The sequence below is a fragment of the Stegodyphus dumicola genome, chromosome 12 (genome assembly GCF_044657685.1).
Source record: "Stegodyphus dumicola isolate Sdum_Otavi_A_Nest chromosome 12, ASM4465768v1".
Lineage (NCBI taxonomy): Eukaryota > Metazoa > Arthropoda > Arachnida > Araneae > Eresidae > Stegodyphus > Stegodyphus dumicola.
Genome location: NC_140779.1, coordinates 59,708,940 through 59,729,799, shown reverse-complemented (window position 1 = coordinate 59,729,799; position 20,860 = coordinate 59,708,940). Strand labels below are relative to the sequence as shown.

Below are 20,860 nucleotides of genomic sequence, written 5' to 3'. Positions count from 1 at the left end.
AATGTACCATTTCCAGACCAAGTAAAATCCCCTAACTTTTGTTAATTGTTTGAGTAAGAAATTTCTGAGATGCCTTGAGAGCAATTAATTTGGATTAATGTTGTTACAATAATTCTTCGCTTCTTTCACAAAACGGATGTATTAACGAAGGGTTCATGTAATGAAAATGGATTTAATATAATCTCAGTTAGTAATTATGCTTTTATTACAATCAAAGGATTCACTGTATGAAATCTTTCATTTATTCAAAGTATGTTTTCTCCACTACAGAAATACAAAAGAATTATACCGTCGTATAAAGATATAAATATAGCAGCAAGGTTTACAACTTGGGGACACGTTGCAAATTTAATCTGCTGATAACTAGCCCGATTCGTTAAATTGCATAAAACTGTTTCATTTCTCGCAGTATCTAGGTTATTCAAAGATCCCATTATATTAATAAGCACATTATCTACCAGTCTCTTGTTAAAGTGAAAATAAGATCTTTGCTCGAACAATAGAAAGGTTTTGTGTACTTATATTAATACTCAGACAAACAACTCAGTAACACTAGGTACTGCTAACCAAAAAACACGCTATACTTTTATTTCATAAATATACAAATCATATGATAAACAGCAGACAGTAAATAAAATGTACTAAAAATTGTTGAAACATAACAATATTTATTTACTAATTAATTTTTATAATAATCAGTAAAACACAAAGTACTGGTAATTTTTTAAACATAATGTTATTTATTTTTTTATACCTTGTTAGTTCATTATTTAAGTATAGCAAAGCTGACGAGGCTTTCTGCCTTAAGAAAGGGATGCCTTCTTGGAGAAACGTTTTATGGACACTGGCTCGTATTCTTCTTACACGTGGGGTCAACCACTAAAACATCCATGTGGATTTAAACTCAACAACAAACTGCCAGTATTCAACACTATTTAACTACCACCACTTTTTTTATATCTAAAGAATTAAGTTGTTTCATAAGAATAAATTGAGTTTAATTAAAAAAATTAAATTTAAATACATATTTAATTAAATATTCTTTGCGCCATTGCTGCAAGGAATGAAATTTAAATTTAAACAAATTTAAATTCTTAACAAATACGTATAAAAGTAAAAAAGTAAAAAAGCAAATTTAAATTCTAAAAAAAGGAAAAAAGCCAAATAATTTAAAATAATTTAAAAATATGCAAACATGTAAAAGATTTAATTCTCGAACTAATCTATAATATCATTTAAATTCAGAAGCATAAGCAAATCAAGTGCAAAATCTATCCATGAAAATAAATCTACTAATTTAATAAATTAAAATTAAATTAAACAATTTTTTTTAAAAAGTGCATATGTGAATGATCGTAGAGTAGGCAGGAGACAGACTTATCAAGGGGAAGTTGGGAATTACTTTTGGTTTTGACTTTTACCCTTGCCTGCATGACTGACGAAACACGAATTGAATGATTGGGGAGTTAGGTTTGGAGGCAACTTCCCCTTCATAAGTCTGTCTCCTGCCTACTCTACGATCATTCACATATGCATTTTTTAAAAAAAATTGTTTAATTTAATTTTAATTTATTAAATTAGTAGATTTATTTTCATGGATAGATTTTGCACTTGATTTGCTTATGCTTCTGAATTTAAATGATATTGTAGATTAGTTCGAGAATTAAATCTTCTACATGTTTGCATATTTTTAAATTATTTCAAATTATTTGGCTTTTTTCCTTTTTTTAGAATCTAAATTTGCTATTTCACTTTTTTACTTTTATACGTATTTGTTAAGAATTTAAATTTGTTTAAATTTAAAGAATTAAGTTGATAGAATCAATGAACCAACAAATAGTTGATAGAATAAGTCAGTGGACAAAGTAGAATAAAAAGAAAGCAATTAAGCAATCTAAAAGTATTATTACAAGTAAGGAAATGAATTTATAAAAATTATTAGTCCAAAGGGGCTTTGTCCCTGAAGGACTATTGTTTTCGTTTTGCGATTTTGCGTTGAATCACTATAAATGTCCGTTTCACTTTTCAAACTGTTGCCACCAAATGTTAGAGTCCTGCATTATATTTGGAGAAATTAAATAATGAAAAATATGTATACATGTAGGTATATTTCTCTCATTGTGATAAAACAACGGTACCTAGCCATCGAATTTTGAATGACGTAATCCTCTTACGAATATGGGCATGTCGAAGATCAAATTTGAAAATTTGAAACTTTGAATTTGTTTTATGATCGATTTCATAGTTTGTAAAACTTTAACGAATTTTTGAGTAACAAACTCAGGGATTTAAAAGCGAGCAACAGCAACACTCTACGGTTTTTTTTTTTTTTAAATCTCCAGCGCGCGGAACTGTGTATCGGAAATCCTAAAGATACGCTCATTTTAAAATTATTTTCCTACATTGCTATTGAACTGAATTTTATGGCTTAAGTGCAAAAAACGTGATATTTAATAAATAAAGGTAACACACAAAACGTTAAAAAAAAACGCCCCTTTGCACGTAATTTAAAATCTGAAACCTTTCAGATTTTTTTTATATATTATTTTTTTTGCATAAAATTATGCTCACTTATTAGTGCAATCTAATGACTGGTGATACTCTGAATTACGTTGCAACTGACATTTATGATGCACTATCAGAAAGTGATGCCACAATCAAAACGCCAGTGAAACAAACTTTTACGTAAGCGCAAAGGGGAAAGAGAAAAGGGAAAAAGAATGGAAAGGGAAAAGGGATATTTTAGCACTTTAACGATTCGGATTACGATAGTGTGTACATTACCTAGGTAAACGTAAAAAGCTCTTATTTTAAGATGATTCCATGCTTTAAAGAAGCAAATTAGGTAACATGTAAATTAAATAATTGGCGGTGTTAGTGGTGTTAGTGGTGCCGTGTCCATGTCCGTGGAAAATCAAAATTGATCAGAAAGGTTCATGTGTAGACAAAACGCAGTCAGTAATAGCTCAGTAATTTTCAAAGAAAAGGGTCAAAATCAAAAGAATATTCTCCAAGAAGATTTAGGGAGCTTAAAAAATAAGTTCAGGACTTAATATTATTTGGTCACAGTTGTTATAGGGATGGTAATTAAATAATTAATACATACACATACGGCTTTCGAATCTATAATATAACATATTGTTTGGACGGTTATGGTTAAACATAAAATTTCCATAACTATCATAAAGCAAAAATACATCGTGTAACGTAATTCTTAAAACAGAAAGAACGATAATGGGATATCAGCCGGCTCGCACATCGCTAATAACACCCCGCATGGCTTTATGCACATATCGGTTGCAGCTCTAAAATCTGTGTCTGTCATAGGACATAGGTCTTTGCTTATTTAATAGGTATACGACCCTGAAGTCTTTACTTTGCTAAAACTGTCCTTGGTAGGTATCCCAAAAATGAAAAATAAATCCAAATGTTGTAACAAACCTGTGCACCTGAAGTGCCGAATGACATCCAATGTGGCAGTATGTAACAGTGGCATAAGTTGGGTAAAATAGCGATTTAACATATCTGAAGCATAACTTTCACATCGTAAAAGCAATTTAGCACACCTGTAACATAAAAACTTTGGCATAATTTTCTCCTCGTGTCTGTATCTGATTCTTCTGAAAGACAGTGTTAATTATTTAGTCACTTAAAACGTGGAGGTTGTTTCGTTATTATTATCTCTATCTCAGCTTCAGACCAATAAGAAATTAGAAAGTGCATATCTACGTTGTGTAATTGCTTCTCCCCTCCCCCATGTTTCCCGTAGTAACTCTTTTCTCTCAGAATATGCTCGGTACAACGTTTGGTTATATTACTCTTTGCTGCAAATCGGCAAATAAATGAAACAAAAACAATCCATTATTTCCAGTTATACGTTATTCTCCCAAAAAAAGTCGCGAGTGTTGCATTTCTCACATCCTGAAATTATATGTGACCGAAAATATGTGATGGAAATTTACAAATATACATGTGCAAAGAAGAACTGCGCAGGACACCAGAATTTCACCATATGTTGTACAAATATAATCCCACCGCATTAAATGTGCAACTCCACCACAATTTTTAGGAAGAACACCACGGGGTAGAGTCTCTCTCCCCTCCTTTCTTACTACCTAGTATTCGAGAGGACTTTCAGCTAGACGTGTATTCTGAGTGCCCCCTTGCCGCATAGACACTATACACTTACAAACAACCATATATCCTCGGGAATTTGAACCTCACTAACCATTATACAGTCTAGGTGGCTTGATATAGTGTTGATAGTTGCCTCCAGAAAATGTTAGAATATGAACTAGGAACTAGTTAGAGGGAACTCTTATTTAGCAGGTTTCAAAAGGGAACAGAGAAAAGGTTCAGAGAATGTTTGGTGTGATTTTGAATGCACTTTCTAAAATATAATTTACTAAACTCAAAATGTTTGTTTAATTACTATACTGACTTTGAAAATCCATTTCAAGACCAAAAGATGATAACAGATGGTTTGTCACTATATCATCAGCTGCGGCTTAATACCCAAGTACTATATTTCGTATATAGTTATTTTTCAGATAAGTGTTTAATGCCATTGCAATAGTAAACTGTTAACACTACAAAACTAATTTGAATTTTTGATCTATTTATCGTAAATCAATAATTTGCCAAATAAATAAGCAAAGGTAATTTAAAGTATTATTAAAAATTTTTAAATTGTATTAAAATGTAATGATATCGTCGGAAACCAAAATAGTTACCGAAATAACTAAAATTTTTTGGTTTTGTTAGTCTGCTTCCAGAACAAGATGTGTAATTTAAAGTTTTTTTGGCATAATCATTTTGTTTTTAAAGTTAGTAGTGTTACTTTAGCCTATAACTCTAACAGACATATAACGAGTTATCGTTATGTCTGCGATAGAAGGACAAAGTCTTAAGAAGGTTATAAAACAATCTTTTCATTTAAATAGAACTTTGAAAATAAAAGCACAACTTTGTGCTACGAGTAACCATTGCTCGTGACACTGCAATTTAAATAAGAACAGTCATTCAAATTAAACATTGATTAGTAGTCCGAGACTACGCAAGTAAATACTAAGCTCGCTCAATAAATTACGTGAGGGTCATATTAAAGTATGAATGGCGAGAGAACGCAAAACAGAGAGAATCCTATTTCTGTAATAGTGATAATAATTTCTGTAATGTGTTGGCAGAATCTAACCACCTAACGAGCACAGCCAAAAATGCTCTCCTCTCTCAATATCCAAAAACCTCAGCTTAAATAAGAAACAACTTATTTGCTGTCATGTGAGGAATATGGAAAGAAGTACACATCTAAATCATACTAACTTAGTTTAAAATAAAACCCATATATATTATCTTCCAAAATCTTCACTATATATTACGAATTTAATGTTTTTTAATTATGAGATATCATACAATTATTCATCTCTCATTGAATATTTTTCATGATATTTGCTCTACTTCGTTAGGCGTTTCAAGAATAATTATTTTAATAATATGTTTATATATATATATATATATATATATATATATATATATATATGTACATTTTTAATCTTTTAAACTATTTTAATGTATTATTAATTTTAATTTGCGTTTTATTTTTTAATTTGTTTCCCTCAAAATCATGTTGACTTCTCGGCTCGTTTCTTTTTTAATATTTTTCTATAGTAGCTTAAGATTTTGTACATTTTTTTTATTCTTTAAACTTCACTGCTTTCTCTTCGATTCAGTAAGTAATAAAAATATTAATAATTCAATAATTTTCAAATAAAAGTATTTTTATACTCTTTGTTTTAAATTCCAGTTTCACTTTTTTAGTTATGTGTACTTTTTGCTTTTATGATTACACCCGCAATATTATTTTTAATCCCAAATTCTTACTTAGTTTTTAATTTTTTACTGACACTAAACCTATTAATTTTTAAATATTTTTATTTCCTTTATTTCAGTACATTCTTCCTTTATTACAATAGTCTAAAAAATAGAAAAAGACCCTAAGGTATATTTTAAATATTCCAGAAAATTTCCCCTTCTATTTTTTATCGAGAAAAATTAATCTAAAAGTATAACAATAGGTCTCAAAAAAGTGTTTTGCTACCAGTTCTTTGCTTATCCTAAGATATTTATTACATATTAGTTACTGTTTTAGTTATTTATCTTCGTAATCAGAAAATAGTTCAGATCAGGTGCATTAATTGGTATTTGCCAAGTGAAAGCTTCTGTGATTGCCTGATGCCCTGGGCATTTTACAGGTGACAATGCGAAATTTTCAGCTACTTCCGAATTTTCATGCAGAATAGGTACAAGAGGATACATACAAGGGTCTTCTAAGGCTCTTTCCTACCATTAACCACTCGAAAGAACTTTAGGCTCACCAGTATTTTGAGTATCTTCCCGCTGCCGAGATATTATACATTTACAAACAACCATGCTTTCTCCTGGATTCTAACTCGAGCCCAGCGATATAGCAGCCGGTACCACAAAGCATGAGAAAGGATACAGTTGTTTCGGCATTAACATAATGAATAGCGTTCAACTACTTGCCAGGTAAAAGACTTGATATTTCTATAATATTTTTCTTTTGCATCTCTTTTATTCTTAATACTTAGTATTCGAGCTGATAAACCTTGAACACATATTTATATGTTTAAGTTTGGTTAGTTTTAGATTATCATGAAAAATGAACAACGCGTTCGCTCCTGAAATCAAACCACAGACCTCTGGAATACGCGCCCAGCATGCAGACCACTACACCACGGAGGCATGCTAGGAAGGTGGAAGAAATACCTTATAATATGATAAATGTATTCGTGTTACACTGAGCAATTTACAATAAAATGCCAGAGAGTAGCTGGGAAATAATATTCTTTGGTTGTTTGTTTGTTTCGTTGTTCTAAGCATAGTGCTTAAAAGAATTACCTATTTTAAACTACAGTTTCTGCACTGTGATATTATTGCTAAGTAGTGTCGTTAGTCATTTAATAATATAATTCACAAATCAGTGCATTACATGTGACACGAACATCGGAATCTATAAAGGATAATGAGACTTTGAAATGAAATTTGAGTAATAGTCTTGTGTTATGAATAATATTAATTTACGGAATTCGTTTGAAGTTTAGAGTAAGATACAATAATCCTTCCTGTCCGGACGTAATTAATGGTTTCTAAGTTTAATGAATGAGGTAGAATTTGAGCTGAAATTCTGTTTTGTTTACTTCAACCTGTGATTTTTATTGTTTCATACGAAGCATTATTCTATTGTGCATGCTACCGCAATTTTTAACATTTAAATGAGTTCCGTTTTCCAATTTGCGAATGAAATTATATCCTATAAAACGAAATGCTATTTTTAAAATACGCGGTATAAGATCTTTAATGTATCTTCCAAATCATGATAATATATTTGTCATCTTTGCAAAATGAGGTGACACGTAAACGTGTTTTAACGTAAACACGTAAAAGTGTTTTTGGGAGAAAATATAGTTCTCAAACATGGATATTGATAAACACAATATTTTTTAATTTTCTTCAAAATATATCTTTTGACAAGAAGTATCACCACAACTCTTAAGCCAGGTTCAAATCATAAAACAGTTTAATATTCTTTGGGATGTAATATGGCAGACAAGCACATGCACGTGCATTTTTTAAATTTAAAAATTTTTCTAAGTTCTGTTGTTAATAAGCATATTTCTCAACGAACTTATAAATAATGACTTTATTCTAATCTTAGAACAGTACTCCTTAATAAATATTAGCATATTAATATTTAGTTATTGTTAATATATATAATCATCTCTAGCCGCTAGGGGAACGGAAAGAGTACTTACATGGGCCGACTCCGGATTGCGGGAAATCAATAATCATTCTCTCCAATACGCTAGGTATGAGTCTTGAACAGTCTTTGTATATGATGCCGTAGATAGGAACATTGCCCACTTCGTCACACTCCGAAATTACTCTCGAAATCAGATGTTGTGGGTAGGAACTGGATGTTGCCTGTCACCTCTCTATTAAAAGCAGAATTCTAGATAGATTACATTCCAATATCAGTAATTTGAATCGCTTCATCATTGTCGGACAGGAACCTTTATAACTAAGTCATTTCGTAAATGTCTGTAAAACTGGAACACTTTATCACCAACGGACAGGAACTTTTATCTTTCGGTCGATTCTTAAAAGTCTGTGAAACTATAACATTTCACATCACCATTGGATGGGTGTTCTTATCTCTCAGTCTTTCCGTGCATTTCTGCGAAACTGGAAATCTTCATCACTGTCGTGTTTTCCTCTTAAACCAGCACTCTCCGGCTCTAAAACGCTTTATTTATTGAAGTAAAAGAAGCCGCTTTTTCTCTTTCCAGGAAATGAAAAGATCGTTTATCAACACTCTATCTTTCCACCGGCGTCTGCAACCAGCTCACATGCCCAATTACTCGCCCTTCGTGTCATGGAATGATCGATAGTTAAAATTAACCTTAAAGTCAAATTGCTACATAACCAAAACAGTATAGAAATCTTTTAATAATATTTTTGAGAAATGCCGAGCTCTTGTACGATAGCCTCCTCGCAAAGCGAGGTTATGGTTGCTAGAAAGTAGCAGAGAAAGGCAGGGTTGCGAGATTTGGCGCTAAATGCTCATTTGGCGACATATGGCGACAAAATTGGCGCTATGCGAAAAACATTCTAGAACACATTCTTAGCGGTTTTCTCGTGAATTTGCTGGAAAGTAGGTTAAAGCTATATATGCCCTGCCTGTGCTGCTGATTGTTTTAGCGTGTTTGTCGTAGTTTTTCGACGAGTGTGAATGTGTCTTTGGAACTGTCCTATGTAATAGTGCTTACTGGCGAATGAATTGTGGATTGATTCTTCATCAATAGTTGTCATCAATTACTCCAAATCCACGAACCCGTAGAAGGCAACAATTTTTAGCGTTTTTCATTGGCAATATATCAATATATTTTGCTAACATTTATTTCTTTAATACTATTATTTAAAGATGTACCTAATTCATATCATATATACCTTGTCTGCAGAATCGGTATTGATCTGTATCTGTCGGTATTAATAATAAAATATTATGATTATGTACAAATTTGCGATTTATTTTCGTGCTTCTTTTCATTTAACTTGTATCTAAATGTTGAAAATTTGATATTATTGAGTAGTAATGGTAATTGTGAAAGATAATTTTTATCGAAAACTAGAAGAGACAGTGTTAATATAATTTTCTTCTGAATTGCATTTTAACAAAGTTTGAGTTATTTATTATAATCTACATCAGTTACCTTATCTTTTCGAGCACCCTGGCATAGTGGGCATTTTGTAATATTCGTAAATCTAATTTTATTCAAAAGCTTTTTAACATAATCATGCTTGTAAGACAATCAAAACAGGCCAAATCGAACTTTCCAGGCATATCAGTAAGAATTGTAACTTTTGCTCTTTACAAGAATTTCCCAACTCTTTCCAATATTCTGATTACGAAAATGCCTTGGCATGAGCTTAGAGCCGAAGATTATTTTATAGCTTTCCGTAGACAGAAGGTGTTTGATTTGGTGTAATATAAGATTTTTTTTAGCAAGTTCATCTGCAGCTTCCCTCATTGCTTCAAATCCCACAGTGCTTGGAATCAGCTTGAGAACAATCTGTTCCTTGTTACCGATAGGTCGAACAATAATTCTGGTGTAACAGAAACATATTCTCAGCTCTTAAAAGATGAATGATTTGCACTTATCACAGTCCAAATGGCAACCTAGAAATTAGTTAAAAAGAATATTTCTTCTTCCAGTAATTTGACTCTTAAAATTGAGAAATAATGCAATTTAGTTTTTAACATAGATATAAAAGTGGTTATTGTTGTTTCAAACGGTCGAACACTTTACACGCAATGCATTCCTTGGAACTGGCCAATATCCATCGATCATTTAGCGGTCTCATCTTTAGAGTATGCTGTCCAAAGTGTGAAGAGGGGTGACCGATTTTATACACGCAAAAGCAGAAAAGTTCAGTCCCGGCTTTTAGGGAGCAAGTGCCGATGGATGGATCTGAGATTCCTCTTTCCTTCTCAGAAACTTCTCGAGAGAATTTTCGGCTGTCCAGTATTTGAAGGTGCCCCTATGCCGCTAGGAAAATTCTGTGACTTGGTGTTCGATTCTGAGCGCAACGCTATACAGTCAGCGGCACTGAACGTTCTACCGAACAAGGCGACACAGAAAAGTAAATATTCAAAATTAAACGCAATAAAATATGTAAGAAACTTTTTATATTACATATTTTTATTTAATTCATCACAGAGTAAAAACTAAATTTTTTAAACTCTCATAGCGTTTTTAATACGTTACTGAAAATAAAATCGAGGAGTGGAAGGGAATGATAGATTTTTTAAAAAATTTCGAAGAACAATCTAACAGTTTCAATACTCAAAGTAAATTGGATGCTTTCAACGATTTTAATTTTTTCACAAATAATCAAAATATATATTACATTAACTAAATAACTGCTTTCTTATAAGCATTTAATTAAACCCTTATAATCTGCAAAGCTTTCTTAATATATTTACACAAACTTCAAGTCATGGAGGATCTTCTGATGGAAAATAAAGGAGATCAATTCATCTGAGCTTAGGAGAATCTATCTTTCTATTCCAGCAACAGAATGCGAGACATAACTTATTTTCAATGTCTCCTAGTCTATAGATAATGTTTGATTATATTCAATTCATCTTAATTACTCTGTGAAAATCCGTCATAATTAACAGATCCAGATCATTAAGTTTATCCACTTTTGTGAATAACCGATTCATATATTGAGAAAATTACAACATGAACAAAATAGAGATGAACTGAAAAGAGTAATGAATGTGTTAGAGACTTTGAGAAGATTCTGTTTGAAAAATTATCTGTTGATGTCGGATTATACAAAAATCAACTTCAGAGATGATGATTTGTTAATTCATAATCAAGGATATATACAAAAAAATCCGTAAGAAATTGTTTCAGCATTTAATTAAAAACACTATATTAAAATTTGGACTAAACATGTAAACCATTGCAGCTTCATTCCAGGTCATAATATGCAACATTTCAAGAAACCCGAGAGGTTTTATTTAACCAAAGTAGAGATATCAATCTGAATTCAAAACAGTAAAAGAAGTGGATTCCTATATTTTAGTGCAGCGATTTTCAACCGATGGTAGGCGTACCACTGGTGGTGCGCAAGAGAAAAATAAGTGGTAAAGAAGCAAAGTATTTTTAACTACTAAATTCAAAAATCTCGTGAAGAAAAAGAATAATTAATAGAAATTTTCTGTGATCAAACTCTAACTGAAGATTTCAAAAATAACACTATTTACAGAAAAAATACAGAACAAAATTAAAGGTGGATCCCAATTTACGTTTAAAGCTAACTGAAACGACCAGACATAACGAAATTGATCTCTCTTAATCAGGCCCAAATTCACAATACATTTTAGAATTAAAATTTTATGACTTAAATTTTGATAATTAAAATAGTAACCAATTTTTAATCTAACATTTTTATGTGTGCATATTTAATACAAACAGCCAGCAGGCTGTGCAAATGCCCAAATATATATTTTTTAATATTTCAGTTGAGAAATTAAAAATAATCACTGTAAAATCTAGTGGTGGTAGTAAAGTTTTTCAGTTTTTGTTTAGATGGTTCGCGTTAGTCAAAAGGTTGAGAACCGCTGTTTTAGAGCGATTAGTTTCACTCCATTTATTAGGCCTTAAAATAGAACAGTTTCATATCAATTTATATCTTTTAATGCAAGTCTAAATTTTATTGTTAAAGTGTAGAATCTCATAAGCCCAACTTATCTGCTAACCTAATTGCCTTACTTTCGCCATCTCGTCTATGTTTTCTGAATGCCTATAGCATTTAATTTCTTTTCTTTATTCTAGTTATTCATCAAACGTACGAAGTTCACGTACCAGATCATTTCGTAACTAGAGGAAGCACAGCGGTACTACATTGCCACAGTCCTCCAGCGGTTAGACCGTATATCAAAGTTATGCTCTGGCTTCGAGAAGATGGTTTAAGTATTGGATCTCCGGGAACTACAGGTAAGATTTAATTAAACGAAACTTTTAATAATGTGAAATGGATAATGACATCAGTTTGCACAGTCATGAGGTTATTTTTGAAGCAGGAAGCTGTGGAAAATGAGCAATGCTCTCGCCTGGACTTGAACTTGAACCTCTCGAATACTCGCCGAGTGTGCTACCTTTATACCACAGAGGCATGCATAAAGGGACAGAAAGGCTCATCAGTCTCATAACCTTATATTCTTCCTCTTTTAAAGAACGACTGGGGATTAGGGGACCCAATCGCCAAATCCTGATGGGGACGAATCATCATCCACCACCTTTTAGTTCGGGCGGCACTGTAGAAACATCAGGTTATTTTGAAGGAGAAGACATGAAAAATTAGCAATACCGTCGCCGGGACTCCTACCTGGACCTCTCGAATACTTTTCGAGTATGTTACCGTTACACCACGAAGGCATGCAGCTAAAGATTTACCGTGGAGAGGAATATTGCAACGAGCCTTATATACACTCCCTTTTATATTAAGGCGGCTGGGTGTTAGGGGATCTAGTGGCCAAAACCTGGTGATGAAAAATCATCATCCCCCACGTTTTAGTTCGAGGGCCGCTGTAGAGTCATTTTTAGAATTTTTCGAATCAAGGAAATCAAAGAAATGAAATCTGTAGTGCTTTCGCCGGGACTTGAAACTGGAGCTTTCGAAATACGCGCTGAGTGTGCTACCGTTACATCACGAATGCACGCAGAAAGGATGGAGAAAATACCTTATAAGATTTCGATTTTTAACTAACTATTCTGCACATTCTGATATGAATTTGAGTGCTTTCGTGTGCAACAACGCATTATCGGAATTTTTTCAGTTAAGTGTGCGACGAAGTTAGAGAGAGGAAAAATTTTCATATCAAAAGCTGCATAGCAGAAATTTCACGAACGGGAAAATAGAGGAAGAAAACTATCGAAGAGGAATTAATCACCGTATAACCTTAGTGACAGAAAAGAAAGCTAGGACGAAATCCCTCAATGTTATTATAAACTATATATCACTGCAGAGAAAACAGCAACAAAGAAATTCTACACAGCTGCTTCGCTTTTAATTGCGATGCTTTACATGTCGATTTTCTGAAAATGCATTGTTCCATCTTCTCCCGGTCTTATCACGACATTTTATGGCTGTCTTTTTCTTTGATTATGACATGGCATTTACTTGTAAATGATCAGTTATTTTTTCTGTTTTCATTTACAATAAATGGTATAGATTTGCATTCAAAATATGAAAACAGAGTTATGAATCAAAATAAAGAAATGAAATAAATTTTGAGAAAATGTTATTGTGGGCTACTCATTTGGTGAGCTCTAGAAGAGGGAAGAACTTCAAAAGGAGCATTTACAGTACCTTATCAACGATATATTGATAACATTATTTCATTGTAGCAAGTTAAAGAATGATAATAAGTCAACTTCGAAAGCGAAGAATTTTTTGAGTCAAGAATGATCAAGTATTTATTTTATTAGCCCAACGGGAATCAGCCCAGAAGGGCTATTAATTTTGTTTTGGCATTTTGCGTCGATTCCCCTATAAACGGCAAATCACTTTTCAAATTGTCGCCACCAAATATTATCGCCCTGTGTTATATTTAAAGAAATTAACTAATGAAGAATCTGCTTAATTGTATGTATGTTTCTCGCATTGTGATAAAACAATGGTACCTAAAGCCATCCAAATTTGAATATCGTAATCCTCCACAGAATATGGGCTTCTGGGAGCCCTAATTTGGAATTTGTTTCATTACCGATTTCATATTTTGTAACACTTTAACTAATTTTTGACTAAGAAACTCAAAGATTTCAAAGCGAGCAATGGCAATGGTGTACGGAAAAGAAAATATTTTCATCTCCAGAGTGCGAAAATGTGTATCGGAAATCCTAAAGATATGCTCATTTTAAAATTATTTTAAAGTATTGCTGTTGAATTGAATTTTATGGTTTAAATACAAAGAATATGATATTTAATAAATAAAGGTAACACACAAAAAGTTAAAATAAGTCTCTTTGGGCGTAATGTAAAATCTGAAATCTTTCAGAATTTGTTTTTCTTTTTATTTATTTATTTATTTGGTTTGTATATCATAACAGTATTTGTACTGCTATAGACAGAATAAACCTAATAAATACATATTAACAAGTAAATAAAATCAGGAACACACTTATAAGAAATCCTAAGAGAATAATTTGTTTGCACATATACCTGTACAGTTTAAGGCAAACATTTTTCAAACAAGATAAATTTATAATGATAAATAAATTACTGCATTTTAATAATTCCAGAAAAAACACCATAAGATTTTAAGCCTTTCTGCCAACATTTCTTTAAATAGTTTTTAAAAATTTGTATGAGATTGTTATGCAGCAGAATGTTTTTATTCAAAGAGCTTCCCAGAAAAAAAATCATTTGCTCACGCGAAGTAACAATCAAGTTAATGCTGATCTGAAATCATTTCATTTCACATTTTAAAGTAGAACTAGTTTCTTGAATATAAGCGGAAATGTTTTGTTCTAACTAGTTACAGCTTGGAAATAATGCATGGAGTTATAAGTTATATGCTACTAGCTATCTTTCTCTCTCATTATGCATATATATATATTATGTGAGATCTATATGTGCTTTATACCAATTATGAGACGAAAATAAGACGGTTTCATAAAAAAGATGATTCTGTATTGTAGAAGCTATTCTACAAAGAAAGAATAAACAGTATTATGTAATGAAAATTATTACTAGATCTAACACATTAGAAGATGCCAGGGGTATGAAATTTTCATTTCTCTTATTTTTAAAATACTTACATTTATGTATGTACGCTTATTTATAGATATACGTATATTGTTGTATAACCAGTGCATATATATATATAGAGAGAGAGAGAGAGAGAGAGTTTATGCAAATATATACATGTGTGTATGCATATCTATATATTATAAATGTACATCTACAGAGTTTCTTTATCTCGGACAACACGCTTATTGCATTATGACATATACACATTTTCACAATTATATAACACAATAAACTCAGTTCACTTCTTTACAGAAAATATAATATTACTTCCTCCTTTTGAAACATCATGGTCGTTCATTCTACACTTTTTAAGGTCAACTTCAAACAAACACATCAGAGCGAATTTCACCAAGTGCAACCCAGCGCCATCTGGCATTCGACCTTTGGCACTGCATATATATACATAGATAGATAGATATATATGTACATTATCAAAATTTATTGTTTTGAAACAAAATTATCCCAATCTTATTTCTGCGCAATTTGCTGCTGAAATTTAAACAGTTATAGATGAAAAGTAAAAAATTTAAAGCCAAACCCACAAACTCCCAAAAGAAATGAAATTCAAAACTAATAAATTTTAAAATTCTTCAAAAAATTTTAAATAAATCAAACAAAAGATCAGATAAACCATGGTTTATTTAATCAACTAAAGATTTTGGTGCTTGCTAGAATCGAAATATGGAAAAACATTGGCTGTCATTTTAGAGAATGTCCGACGATTTTCTATCAAAAAACCTGTATTAGAACAACGCTATATATAAACCTAATACATGTCCTAAATCGCGCTTTCGAGGCATGAAAAACGCAAGTTATAAAACTATCCCCCTTCCCCCCTCGCAATATACGTGCTGACGAGAGAGATAATACCTCACAAACTGACCAACGGAAAATGAATTCAAATAAAATAAAAATATAAAACCACCACAGATTTCAAATTTACATAGTGAGCCATTGACTAAAAGAAATTATACAGAGTAAAAACAGGAAATACTATTATATTAATACCATAAGCTCTATAACTATTACAACAAAATTCTGAATTCAATTTTATGATAAAAATAATACGCAATATAGAAAATATGTGAAATTTAAAAATTAGTTACAATGATAACTTTCTTTCATTTTATAAAGAATGCTTTTATGATATTCCCTACCCAAATGATGAATACAGTTCATATAAATATTTTTGAAAAATATTTTGAAGACGCATTTCTATTCTATGCTTAAATTTTCAGGCATTATTAAATGTTCTTCACCTATAAATAAACGAAAAAGCGTATAGTTATAATAAGGAAAATTGGATTTGCGGAGAAAATTTGAATAGAGTATTTAGTATTGAAGAAATTTTTGTCAAGCTTCTTTAATGTCGGAAACACTAAGAAATAAATTCAATGGTCGGGCTGATCAATAAACTGCAATTGCAAACATCAAAGGCGCGGTATTATAACAGAAAAGAAAAACTAGTGTTTATATATAAAAGGTTCGACTTATTCTTTGCGTCTCCTCATTAAATACATTCTCTGAATAAAGGTTTTTGATGTCTTTGATTTCAGAGTAAATTTATTCCTTGAAAAAGATAAAAAAATAATGTTCCTGCCATGAATAGAGTTCTAATAACTGGCGCTACTGAGACGAATAATTTAAGTTCAGAAAATTTTATGTTTTTGTTGAAACAGTGACGGAAAAAACATTCCATTTATTTTTTATCTTCATTTGTAAAGAAGCTGATGAGTTTGTTTTTCATTATGTATTTACTGTTAATGAAAACCTTAAGTTATAATTAAAAGGATAGCATTAGATATAATATTAAAATTATAAAATCATTATTATAATTAAATTAATATTTTGCTAAGGCCGTTGGTTTGGTTTGCTGAAAAGCATATCAAAATTACTCTTTATGGAGATTTACAATCTAAGCGATAGCAATTCATCAGATGCTAAAATTAAGCATGCTTGATTCGTTTCCCATTTCTTTGGCGAATTCGAATTCTTGGCAAATGTACTTCGCCGGCGAATTTTAAATTGCTGCTGTTTAATTTTCAGTTGCTAATTTATAGTTTAAAAATATACGATATCTTTCAGATTTTATATTACGCCCCAAGGACCGTTTTTAACGCTTAATATCATGTCTCTCGCATTTAAACCACATAAAACTCAATTCAACAGCAATATCACGAAATATTTAAAAACAAAAAAACTACTTTAGAATTTAATAGAGACACAGTCTCCAGCGTTGGAAATAGAAATGATTTTTCCGTGCAGTGTTGCTATTCCTCTCTTTCAAATCGTTTTGTTAATAAAAAATTCGTAAGTTTGACAAAATATGAAATAGATAATAAAACAAATTCGGAATTCAAAATTCCTGTCCTGGTGCCCATGTTTGGGCGGGGATTACGTTATTCATAATTTGATGGCTCTAGGTACCGTCGTTTTTCACAATGCGATAAACATACATACATTCATGTAGATTCTTCATTGTTTATTTTTTTAATAGTTTACAGGGCGATAATATTTATTGGCAACAATTTAAAATGTGATTCGCCGTTTATAGTGAAATGTTACCAAATGCCGTTTTGAGATTAATAGACCTTTTGAGCTACCGCTCCTCTGGGCTAAGAATTTCCATTTGACTGCAGCAACATGTTAGCCATTTTCACCATTTAAACGCAATCAGATACAGTGTGTTTTCTGAAACTAACATCGTTATTAAGAAATCGAATAGAACAGGTCTTCCCCTGTTTTCCCGGAGACTTCTCGGCAAATTTGAAATTTTTATTTTAAGTGGTTATTTACGGCAAGTAAATACGACATGACTTTATCAATACAGTTCCTTTTCTAGGCGTCGGTCAAAAACATGATGGTAAAATCTTCTGGGAGTAAACAGCTCAAGGAGAAAAACATCATTGTACAGAACCTGGTGGTAGGAAAGAAAGAGTAAAAAGAAACTTCATACTTTTAAAAAATCCCAGCACATAAACGTGGTCGTAGAAGATAAAGTGATAACAATATTTCATAGTTTGTAAACAACGCGCAACCTATCATGATAAAATTAATGTACATCTTGCGCAACAAAAAAAAAAGGACAGTTCTTTCCGTTTTACTGATCCGATTGATGAAATTTAACTTGGTATTTTACATGTCTCGAAAGCGCAAGTCTATATATAAGATTTATATATAACATTATTCTAACGAGGTATTCTGACACAAAATAAAGCTTTTTCTGAATCGACATATCTCTTTCTTTCCATATTTCGATTCTACAATTCAAATTAAGTTGTGTAAAAATCGCACAATTAGTTTTAAAAAACTCACCTCTCAAAATGTTAGCACGTTAGTGCTAATTGAATTTGGTATATATTTATTTTCCTTTTTTTTATTAAACTTACTTGATTCCTTCTTTCCCAATTCGAAATTTAGATTCGATTTCTATGTACAATTCGCAGTTATTTCCTGATTTATTTTTTAAATATGTACTTTTTAGTAATTTTTATAAATGTTTTGACAATATTTTTGAATTATAACCTATAAAAGTTTTACCATCATCTTAGACAATAGCAGATATATTTCTAGGTATACCTGCAAAAAATTGGAGTTTTTTATGCAAAATTTAAAAAAATATACCTGAATTTACATATTGGAGCGTTTTGAAATTTGGTATATTTGATATAAACGATAATAACTTCAGATGTGCTTTTTGCACTTTCTTAAAATTATTTAAAAGAATGAACGATGAACCGTTTTTTTTCGCTCGTGCACGACGAGAAACTGGAAAGAAACACATGTTACTATAAATTAACAATTTCGCTAACTAAATTATTCTTGGCGCAAACTGAAAAAAGTACGACAACGTAAATTTTTTAATTTCTTGGCAAGTTTGAAATTTGGTGAGAAATTTGGGCGTAGTTTAAGTTGTAGAAACAAAATATGAAAAAAATATCAGTATTTTTTTTTTTAGAAAGCGTTCGATTTTATGTCAAAATATCTGTTAGAACAAAGGTATATATATATACTCCCCCCCCCCAATGGCGGGCCCTTAGCCGACTTTGTCTTGCTACTACAGTGCCTTAAGGCCAGAATTGGTGGTCACTTTATTATGGAAGCACCTAATAGGTGGGCCACCTTTGCCTCCTATGAAGTCACGGACAGTCGCAACTATGCCTTATCCGGGATTCGAACCCGGGCCCTTTGGTATAACAGTTCTATAAATACAAAGCTACATATAAGTTCATTGACATGAAAAACGCAAGTTAAATTTCGTCATTCGGCCCAGTAGAACTGAAGATATAAAAATGTCCATTTTTTTTTTTTTTTTTTTTTCCCCCCCTCAGAGTGTACATACAAAATATCGAATGAAAAAAGAAATATCGCAAAAATATGCTTTTTATGTGTCTAAGACATTCATAAATCTGCGAAGCATTTTTTATCGAAATTGTATTTTATTGTAAAACATTTATTAGTCGTATTTTGAGTACAAAGAAATATCGCAAAAATATGCTTTTTATGTGTCTAAGACATTCATAAATCTGCGAAGCATTTTTTATCGAAATTGTATTTTATTGTAAAACATTTATTAGTCGTATTTTGAGTACAAAGAAATATCTTAAAAATTATCACTCGCGGTTGTAGAACATTCTGGTCTACTGTAAGAATAGTTACAGATAAAGGCAATGTTTGATAAAGTATACTACTATATTGTCGTATACACATACAATAGTCAATTTATGAAATTCATAGTAGTAAATTTAGAAGTTGTAAAATTATGTTCTCAGATATATTACTTACTTTTAGAGGTGGTCTCCATAAAGAGATTCATTGAATTAGGCTCGTTAAGTTTTCATTGTGTTAAAAACATTAGCTGTACTTAGACTAAATTTAACTGCATTTTTAGTAACTGCATTCAAAGACTAATATTAATTGCATTGACTGTATTTTAGCAGATGTATTTTAAAGCTGCGTGACATTAAATTTATGTCTGGAAAATGATACTGAATTTTAGATTATTGAGCCATGAAAAATAAGCGCTTCAGATTAAATATAGCGAACTCTCTCGAAGTTTTGCAGAGAATCGGTGAAATAATGTATCGAACTTTTAAAAAGAAGTTTCATAAAACAGAATATTCTTCTCAAAGAATGAAAAGAAGCAAAAATTTAATTGAAAAAGACAGAACAGTTTCCTTTAGAAAGACTTACATGGAGGCGTAACATCCAGGACCTATGAACTGCAAGTGATCAATCTTACTAAAATTACCTAACTATCTAGGTATCTATATATAATTTTAATTGGCTATAACCTGTTTTATTTTTTATTTAACTTGGGGACTTCCTCTCTCTATCTTAAAAATTGCGCCATAAGTCTAAATTGCGTCATTCAAATTAATCATGCGATCTTACGTAACTCTTAATGCAGATATCTCTTGCCCAATCAAATAATTCTAAACCAAAACATTTTGAATCCCTCCCTTTTTCCTTTGCATTACTACTGAACACTCTTTCACTTTCGCATACGCTTTCATCCTGGCAAGACGCTGCTGCAATCATCTATGTGCTGCAATGTTCACTTCTATCGCTATAGTATCAAAATTGTTCTGGAAATACGCACAATTGGAGTGCCAAATGAATTGTGGCCATAAATGTGAATTTAAATAAATATGGAATTTAATCCGGCTCGACTGCTTCTTCTCCAAAACAGATGGACGTTCTAAGCATCATGTATCTTCGCAATCAGCATTTCTACGCATTTACATCTAACTGTTCTTACATCAGCGCTTAAAAAAATTGTGCTATTATTGCATATACATACTTATATGATATGTTTATATGATAGAGAGAGATATGTTTATAAAACAAATACTTATTGTTACGAATTGTGTATATATGTAAATAATTTGAGTAAAATTATATCTGAAATTACAGTATGTTTTGTGTAATAATATGTGTATATTAATAATGT

General features: G+C 31.5%; 1 protein-coding gene across 2 annotated transcripts in view; it reads left to right on the top strand.

The window, feature by feature from the left end:
* Positions 1-20,860, top strand: part of LOC118194064 (cell adhesion molecule Dscam1-like) — a 572,732-nt gene that overhangs the window by 311,870 nt on the left and 240,002 nt on the right. For both annotated transcript variants that reach the window (XR_015044453.1, XM_085827755.1), the window contains exon 3: positions 11,928-12,089. Coding sequence is in view for 1 of the 2 variants with exons in the window: in XM_085827755.1 (XP_085683881.1) it covers positions 11,928-12,089 (162 nt within the window). In the remaining variant the exon portion in view is untranslated. The remainder of the gene's footprint in view (positions 1-11,927; positions 12,090-20,860) is intronic.